The sequence below is a fragment of the Ochotona princeps genome, chromosome 23, assembly GCF_030435755.1.
Source record: "Ochotona princeps isolate mOchPri1 chromosome 23, mOchPri1.hap1, whole genome shotgun sequence".
In the NCBI taxonomy this organism is placed as follows: domain Eukaryota; kingdom Metazoa; phylum Chordata; class Mammalia; order Lagomorpha; family Ochotonidae; genus Ochotona; species Ochotona princeps.
In genome coordinates, this window is record NC_080854.1 from 17,699,428 (window position 1) to 17,708,691 (window position 9,264).

At 46.7% G+C, this 9,264-nt stretch overlaps 1 protein-coding gene across 1 annotated transcript; it reads right to left on the reverse strand.

The window, feature by feature from the left end:
- Positions 1 to 783: 783 nt before the first annotated feature.
- Positions 784 to 1,531, reverse strand: LOC131483129 (serine/arginine-rich splicing factor 1-like). The gene has a single exon (XM_058680220.1). It carries the CDS (start codon positions 1,529 to 1,531, stop codon positions 785 to 787), a length of 747 nt encoding a protein of 248 aa, XP_058536203.1. The 3' UTR covers position 784.
- Positions 1,532 to 9,264: the final 7,733 nt, after the last annotated feature.

The window sequence follows — 9,264 nt, forward strand, 5'->3', positions numbered from 1 at the left end:
GAAGCAGTTTGCAAGTATTTTGAGCTAAATATATTCAGTTTTAACGCTTGTATTTTCATCCCAGTTTCATCTGGGACAATAGCACTTGGAGTCATACCGTTGCCTCCAGTGTTGATCTGATCCTCCTCAATCCTGTTTGACCATCCCAAAATAGTTGAGATGTGCTCCACAATCCAATTCCAAAGCATCCTTAATCCATCTCTTCAGATGTCTGCAGAGAGACACATGGAAAGCAAGATAAGCAAAAGAACGTCCCCAGGTAAGATAACCACAAACAGCCCCAACATCCCAGTTCACCCAACCAGAACAAAAGACATCGCAATGTTGCAGTCTGAAGGGCATGGAAAATTAACTAAGTTTAAGCAATCCTGTCTATGACATCCTTAAAATACAATTTATCAGAAACAGGAAGGGAATGTAGTTGTTAGGAGCAAGGGGATTTTACACAAGAATGCGATTCAACACCACCCATTCGCACTAAAACTGTTTGAATTGAGAAAAGAAAGGAAGGAAGGAAGGAAGGGAGGGAGGGAGGGAGGGAGGGAGGGAGGGAGGGAGAGAGAGAGAGAGAGAGAGAGAGAGAGAGAGAGAGAGAGAAAGAAAGAAAGAAAGAAAGAAAAAGAAAGAAAGAAAGAAAGAAAGAAAGAAAGAAAGAAAGAAAGAAAGAAAGAAAGAAAGAAAGAAAGAAAGAAAGAAAGAAAGAAAGAAAGAAAAAGATTGTACCTAGTAAAGGAAAATTGTATACAACATGGGTTCTACTAAAAGAGTCACCAACCGAAGCATCTTATGTACGAGAGCGAGATCTGCTATGGCGGTGAGAATGGCGCGGTGATCCTCTGCTTCTGCCTGAGGAGGAACTGCGACTCCTGCTGCGACTCCTGCTGCGGCTTCTGCTGCGGCTTCTGCTGCCAGGACGAGATCTGCTTCGAGATGGAGATCTGCCAGAACTGGGACTTCTGGGCCCATCCGCTTTAACCCGGATGTAGGCAGCTTCTCCCACGTGAGATCTAAACTTAGTGTTGTCCAGTTTTCGAACTGCGTAGGTCATATCTTCTTTCCGTACAAACTCCACGACACCGGTGCCATCTCCGTGGACTTCGGCATAACATATATCACCTGCCTCACGCATGTGATCCTTTAGATCCTGCCAGCTTCCAGTGTGGGGCAGTCCAGAGACCACCACGCGATGGTCAGACCGCCGGGATGGGGGGCCGTAGCGGTCTCGGGGCGCTCGGCCCCATCCACCCGCACGGCGGCCGCTCCGTGCAAACTCCACCCGGAGACGGTACCCATCGAAATCGTAGCCGTCGCGCTCATACACCGCGTCCTCCGCGTCCCGCGGGTCCTCAAACTCGACGAAGGCGAAGGGCGGTCCCCAGCGGTGATTCTTGAGGTCGATGTCACGGATAGCGCCGTATTTGTAAAACACATCCTCGACGTCCTTCGTTCTGATGTCTGGGGGCAAGTTTCCCACGTAGACGGTGCAGTCGTAGTTCCTTGCAGGGCCGCGACTCATATCACCTCTCGACATGGTGAGGAAGGCGAGTGTGCACACGAACAAGAAGACCTTTCCACCAAGCCTAGCCAGAGGCAGAGCCAGCTGAAGGCAGCACTGTGTCTCCTGAGGTCTGTTCTCTGTTTATATAGCTCAGGTCTCCTGGAAGTCCTATCAGAAAACAAACACTGGGCGGGTCTTTAATCGTATTAGCCAATGACCTAAGATGATGGGATAGACACAACGCTATCATCCGAGATGAGTTAAGCTAGACTCTCTTTGCTTGAGTCTCCTCAAACTAGATGTACTCCATACACACTTGGAGTGAATTGCGATACTTAGAAAGTTTCCACTTGTAGGATTAGTGATTGTTGATTTACAAAAAAAGGCACACTGACAGCAGAGGACTATTGGAGGGAGGGAGGGATGGAGGAAGGGAAGGAGGGAGAAAGAGCTCAACCATCACTGCCCCAGTTTCTCCATGTCCCTAGCAGCCAGTGCTGGGCCAGGCTGAGCTGGGAAGCAGGCACCCCAACAAGGACTCACAAAGAAGTGGCAGTGATCCAAGTCAGAGCCCACTGCCTTTCCCCAGTGTGTTAGGAGGAAGCTGGATCAGGAGCCTGCCTAGGAGAGATTCAGCCAGCACTGGGCACTTCCCAGTGGGATGCAGGCATCATCACAGTTTAGCCCTCTGGAACACAACCCCTGTCTAGATGTGTTGGTTGAGAGGAGCTAAAATGAAACATGCTGTATCGGAGTGCTAGAGGGTATAAGGACAATTTAGGAGTGATGCCAGAAGCGAAACGGGGAGGGGAGAGAATACTGAGAATGTTTGTTCAATATGCCAGAGAGATTGCCAAGAGGCCTCACCAGAGTGGCCTGAGGGGCACAGGGGACACCCCGAGAAGGACTCAGAGATGGGGCTGCAGGTGCCTGAGCACCTGTGTCTCAGGCTCAGTCTGCAAATGCAACAGCGGTTCCATTCCCTTCTCTATGTCCTCAAGATCTCCCACAGACACCCAGTGTGCTTTGGAACCCTTCCTGCCTGCTGTGTCCCAACCTGGGAAGTCATGGAAGGTCGGGCACTGCCTGGATCCTGGTGCTCAGCTGCCCTGACCGTTGCAGCCCATGTTGCCCCACAGACAAACACACACAGAGGAGCAAGATGCCGTTTCCATCCATTTTTTTGAGGCAGTGACAGATGCAAAAGGTCAATGGCCCGAGTGATAATAAAGGGTGATGGTCACTTTGAAAATGTATGATGATGCTGGTGTACAAGGCCAGTGGATGGGGCAGGTGGTGGAAGATTTCAGATGTCCTACCCAAATGAGCAGGGTCTGTTGTTGCTCCTGTTTTGCTGGACCCTGTGTGTCCTGTCCTCAGTTTTGAACTGGGTGTGACCAGCATGTCTCCATGGCCAGGGGATCTCTGGATGCCGGAGGGAATGGAACCTCTGGGATGGGCTTTCTTGGCTTTCTCTGATCTCCCTCTTCTGTCTGTCAGCAGTGAGTTCCCTGTGTGCAATGGGAATTGAGAATGTCCTTGAGACCTGATGGTTTTGTGTTTAAGTCCAGTGGTGGAACTGGTGGATTGCTAGGGAGATTAGGAGATTGGGTTCTCCAGACACATCAGCTTGAGGTACTAGTGCTTAAGTAGAAAACTCTGGTTGTAAGTCCACAAAGCTGGCTTTAAAATTTCCTTCTTTGTTAAGGCTGGACGTTAGTCCACTGCACTAATATGTCCATTCTGCTTTTTTATTCTTTTGTTGATGGAGTTTTGGCGTGTTTTAACTCTGCGTGGGAATGATGTTGCCATAAGCATGATTTTGCAAACATTTATTTGAAATAAAACTTTTATGTTTTATAAATATACTCAGAGTGGAACTGCTGGGTCATATGGTAATACAATATTTTAAATTCATAGCCATCACAGTGTTTCTGCAGCAGCTCTATCATTGTACTATGTCTCTAACTGGGCACAGAGTATAATTTCTGCACATTCTCACCAACATTTGGTTTTCATAGTAGCCATGTAATGCTTGTAAGGAAGTATTTCATTGTGGTTTAGATTTTCAAATACATAGTTATGTTGGGAATCTTTTCATGAACTTATGGGCAATTAGTATGCCTTCATTATAAAAGTATTTATTTAATCATTCTAGTAATTTTGCTGTCAAATTTCTTGTTTGCTTTAGCTACTGAATTTCCTGACTGCTTTATGTATCCTGTGTATGAACACTTTATTGGATAATGGGATGCATTTTTCTGATCATGTATCTTTTTACATGTTTGATATTATTTCCCAATGCATGATATAATTTACATATTTTAAAATTCATTTTTATTGGAAAGTTAGATAGACAGAAGAAAAGACAAAAATGAAGATCTTCAATCCGCTGGTTCACTCTTCAGGTGGCCCCAATAACTGGAGCTGAGGTGATCCGAAGCCAGGATCCAGGAGCTTCTTCTGAGTCTTGCACACACACAGTGCAGGGTCCCAAGGTTTTGGGCCATCCTTAACTCTTTAACTGCTTTCAGAGGCCACAAGCAGGGAGCTGGAAGGCAAGTAGAGCAGCCAGGATTAGACCTGGCACCTATGTGGGGCCCCAGCGTGTGACTTTAGAAACTAGGCTATGGATGGGCCCCAAGATTTACATTTTCCCCAAGTCCAATTGTCTCTGTTGTAGCCTATGTGTGGCTGTCATAGTGTCGAAATCCTTGCCAAATCTAGGGTCTGGAAGTTTTGGTGTAAGTTTCCTGTTTTAAAGTCTATTGTTTTAGTTCATATACTAAACATTTTGAGTTAATTCTCATGAATGTACAGGGTGTTAGAAAGTGGTCCATTTTCATGGAATTGCACGTGTACCTCTTCATTACACTTTCTAGTGTCCAGTAAATTAAGACCATTTCTTTTTTCCTTTTTTAAACATATTTTTATTGCATTTCATTTTTTAAAAATTAATTACATTGCATTATGTGATACATTTTTTATGCACTGGGATTCCCCCCGCCCCTCCCCACACCCTCCCCCCATGGTGGATTGCTCCACCTTGTTGCATTTCCATAATTCAAATTCAGTTGAGATTCTTTCATAAGACCATTTCTTGTAGCATGGCATAGGAGTGTAAGTTTCCAATTAGTTCCTGAATCCCACATGGACCTCAGGCAAAGTTTTGGTTTCTCCCTCTCTTTTTGCCCCAGGTGCCTGCTAATGTGCCGGCCTTGGCAGAGAAAGATGGCCCAAGCCTTTTGGCTCCTGCACCCTCGTTGGAGACCCTGGGGAATCTCCTGGTTCTGGAGTGTGTACCTGAGCAGCTCTGCAGGTTGTGGCTATTTGCAGAGTGAACAAGGGTGTGGAAGATCTCTTGCTGTCTCCTTCTCTTTGTGTAACACTGCCTTTCAGTAACGATAAGTTACTCTTTTTAAATAAAAAAAAAGATTCGTTTCCCCAGTTAATCGTTTAGCCTTGTCTAAAATCATTTACACACATATATGAGGGTTTGTTAATAGATTCAGTTATGGGCTCACTGCTCCCTGCCAAGGAAGACTCGCCCTATTGAATTTGTTTGTGTGCCAATCAACAATGGTTTGTTACTGAAGCTTTGTATTAAGTTTAGAAGCAGCACAGGGGAGTCAGCTGGCTAATGTTTTAAAATATTTAGAAATATTCTTGATAGAGAAAAAAGTTATTGGCATATACAGGGAACCCAAAAATGCACGATTATTCCAGCTTTCTGACGAGTTCTGCAGCTTTGGTCTTTTCCTTCCTGGCAATACGAGCCACAGATTTGGGAGCCAGAACTGCATCTCCAGTGGCGGCAGAACTCATCCTATCGGTCATTGTAGTTAGTCGTGGTGGCGTCCAGCGGCTTAACCCGCATCTTGAATTTCTTGGCGCAATCTGGCCAGGAAGCCGTCGGGTCAGCCTAAGCCGAACCCTGGACGCTTGCTTTCTGTGTGCATTTGCGCGAGTTCTCCAGGGACAGCCCAGAGTTCCGCGGCATCCTCTCCGCGACTCTTCGCATGGAATCATCTTTTACCCGGGATCTTCCCAGAACACACTGAACCTTAAGACCCTGGAGGGGCGCTGAGTCTCGACCTGCTGCCCGCCACACCCTGCTAGAACCCAGGTGATTTCCTGAGCGGAGGGCGCGCCTGAATGTCACCAGTAACTCCTCCCTTCCGGAGCAACCGCGGACCGACTGCCTTGCGGTGGATTCGAGCTGCGTGGGATCCGCCACCGCAAAAACTGCATTTGCCTCCCGCCTGCGCTGCCCAGCAGCCCAGAGATTTCAGCTTCATATCTTTGGACAGAGGGACGTGCAGGGAGCAGACGGAGACAGGAACGTCTGCGATGCTGACGGGAGAGGCAAATTGAACCTTTGAATTTTAAAATCTAGGTTTCTTTCATCCCTAAGCCAAATTTTTGTGGCATTCGGGCCGTGACTGTTGGGGGCAAGACCAGGTGCAGAGCCGGGACCAGGGGGTTGTTGAGTGAAGGTGAGACCCCGACTGTCTGTGTGTACTGTACTGGGCGCGCTGCTGGCAGCGATTCCTGAGCTAGGGAGAAATTCAAAATACCGAGATAGCGCAGTAAGATGCTGCTCTGTAGAATTCTGACTGTGAACCAAAGGTCATGGGCGTGTGGAGGACAGACTGAAATGCAGCAATGAAGGAGAGAGAGGAGTGTGTGTGTGTGTGTGTGTGTGTGTAGGGGGGGCTAAGCAGAGCACGTGTTGGGGAGGAGGTTTGGGTGGTGACTCCAAAAGCTTGATTGGGAGAGAAGCTCGAGGCTCAAGTGGTCCTGCACAGGCAGGGAAAGCCAGGCTGACAGTCCCAGGGAAGCATCTACCAGGCTTTGGGTTTGAGAGTTTTCACATCCTTCGTTGGAGGAGAAAAGGAAGAAACAAAATAGGAACAGCTAGTTCCCAGATTGAATTCTCATAGGATTACAAATGTGCAAGTTGCTAGCTGATCGCTAAGGCTGGCAGCCATGCTCCCACAGCTGGTGTCTGGGTGGGCTGTTGAGCCATGTTTGTGCCAGCTCAGGGGAGGACAGGCTGGAGTCACAGCAGGCTGCTCCTTTAGAGGAAGGATCCACAACATTTCCTGCACTGTTTTTCCGTGTTCTCACACAACACCTGCTTCTAAGTTCTCTGATTCTAGTGAATCTACTTTGACAATAAAAAAAAAAAAATAGTTTTTATTAGTTAAGGTATAGAAATTATTCTCTATTTTTAAAAAAGGATTTATTTATTTATTTGCAAAGTCAGATACACAGAGAGGAGGAGAGACAGAGAGGAAGATCTTCCATCTGATGATTCACTCCCCAAGCAGCTGCAACGGCCAGAGCTGTGCTGATTCAAAGCCAGGAGCCCTTCCGGGTCTTTCATGTGGTCCCAATCAGGGAGCTGGATGGGAAGCAGGGCCACTGGGGTTAGAACCGGTACCCATCTGGGATCCTGGTGCGTTTAAAGGAAGGACTTCAGCTGCTAGGCTACTGCACCAGGCTGATGTCAGTTTTTAAATAGTTCTGATTGTTAACCCCAAAATATTTACTATTGTGGATGGTGCAATGGGATGAAGTGATGCCTGCTGTTACCAGCTCACATGAGTGCCAATCCCTGTTCTGGCTGCTCCACATCCCATCTAGCTCCCTGCTAACGTGCCTGGGAAAGCAAGAGAAGCTAGCCCAAGTCCTTGGGTCTCTGTCACCCATGTGGGAAACTTGGCTGGTGTTCCTAGCTCCTGGCTTCAGCCTGGCCTAGTCCTGCCTGTAGTGACTATTTGGGGAAGTGAAGGAGAGAATGGAAGATCTCTCCTCTCTGTATCTCTGCCCTTCAAATAAATGAATCTTTTTAAAATACTCCGTTATCTGTCTTCATCTACTTTAAAGACAGAATAACAGAAAGAGAGTGACTGAGACAGATGTAAACAGAATTCTTGGGGTCCCGGATTTGGCTCAATTGGTCAATCCTCCTCCCTGCAAGTGCTGGCATCCTATATGCAAGCCAGTTAGATTCATGTCTCACTGCACCACTTTCCATTTAGCTCCTTGCTTGTGGCCTGGAAAACCAGTGGAAAATGGCCCAAAACTTTGGCACCCTGCAACCATGAAGGTTACTCAGGAAAAGGTCCTGGTTTCTGGCTTTGGATTGGCTCAGCTCCATTTGGGGAATGAATTAGCATCTTGGATATCTTTCTATCTCCCCCTTCCCTCGCCTCTCTCTGTAAATCTACCTTTTGAACAAAAATAAAGAAATCTTAAAACAAAAGGGAGTTCTTGCTTCCACCAGTTCACTCACAAATGCCTGAATAGTCAGGACTGGACACGATTTGAACCAGGAGTCTGGAGTTCACGTCCCCAAAGTTGCCTGGGGGCCCATGCCCTGGAGTCACCCTCTGTTGCCTCCTAGGGTTTTTAACAGGAAGTTGAGTAAGTAAAGGCAGCTGCAGGTACTTGAACTGACAGGAATATGAAGAAAAGAAGGCATCACAGTGAGTGACTCAGCGTCCTGTGCCACAGTTCCAGCTCTGTGAATTGTGTGGCTGTCTTGCAGCGACGGACTTGGTGCACGGAGCCGATAATAACATGCATGGACTACTGACTGATGATCAATAGCCAAAATTTATTAGGGGCAACAGACTTTATATGCTGAGGGTCATACAGGATTAGGGTAGAGATACTTAGTTCATCAACAGAACCATCAACTGTTTCTATGCCTTAGTTTGGAAGCCCTTTTGCCTTGTATATTACTTCCCACTCAACTGTTCTTACACAAATGATATCTCATCAGGTATACAAAAGGTAGCCATACAGTTGTTCTCATGCAAAGGATATCCAATCAGTCACAAACAAGACATCCATTCAGTTGTTTATCATACAAATATTGTCCAATCAACTGTAATCCTGTGCTCGCTGACCTTCTAGGGTCACAATGTCCTCTTACAAATTGTACACTCAAAATGACAGCAGGAGCATGGGAGGGACAGAGAGAGAAAGAGAGAGAGAGAGAGAGAGAGAGAGAGAGAATCCCACCTTGCTCATAGTTCATTACCAAAGTAAGAAGTGCAGGCAATAGCTTATTCTGTGAAAAAGGTTTTTACAAACCAATGATAATTGATGAAATATTGCAGTGACTTCAGAATTCCATAGTATAAAGTGCATCTAAGCAATAAAGTGTACCTAAACAATATTCAGCACTTGATTTTCAGTTTTATAGGCAGAAACATTTAGATTCTAAAGATGATTGTTCCTGACACAATACCTAACTAGAACTGCTCTAACATTTTTAGAACTAATGGTTCAGTGTATGTTAGGATTCAGAGTGTGGAAATTAAAACATGGTCTGAAGAAATCTTCACGATATACTAAAATCCTGCTTGAAGTTTAGGATGATATTAACTGCACAAAGCTGCTTGTTTGCTGGGTCTCAAGCGGGTCCCACCCAGACGCCCAGGTCAATAACCAGCCAAGACTCCTGCTTGCCTTGCTGTGCACCAGAGACTTGCTGGACACCACCAGTCCAGGAGAGGGAAGCCACGGAGGGTCCTGCACTGCCTGGATGCTGGTGCTCAGCCGTGCCATCCCCCACAGCCAAACCAGACACACGGGACAAAGGATGATGACCTGATCGTCCATTTTTATGAACATTTTCGTCCATTTTTTAAAGAAGCAGCAGAAAGTCTCACAGAGTCACCAAGGGAAGCACGATGCTGCACGGAGATCTGGGATCGTTGCTGTTACAACCGTCTGACGTCGTGGGAGAG

Coding starts and splice junctions, on each gene's coding strand:
- LOC131483129 (XM_058680220.1), bottom strand. CDS start 1,531: ATGTCGAGAGGTGATATGAGTCGCGGCCCTGCAAGGAACTACGACTGC.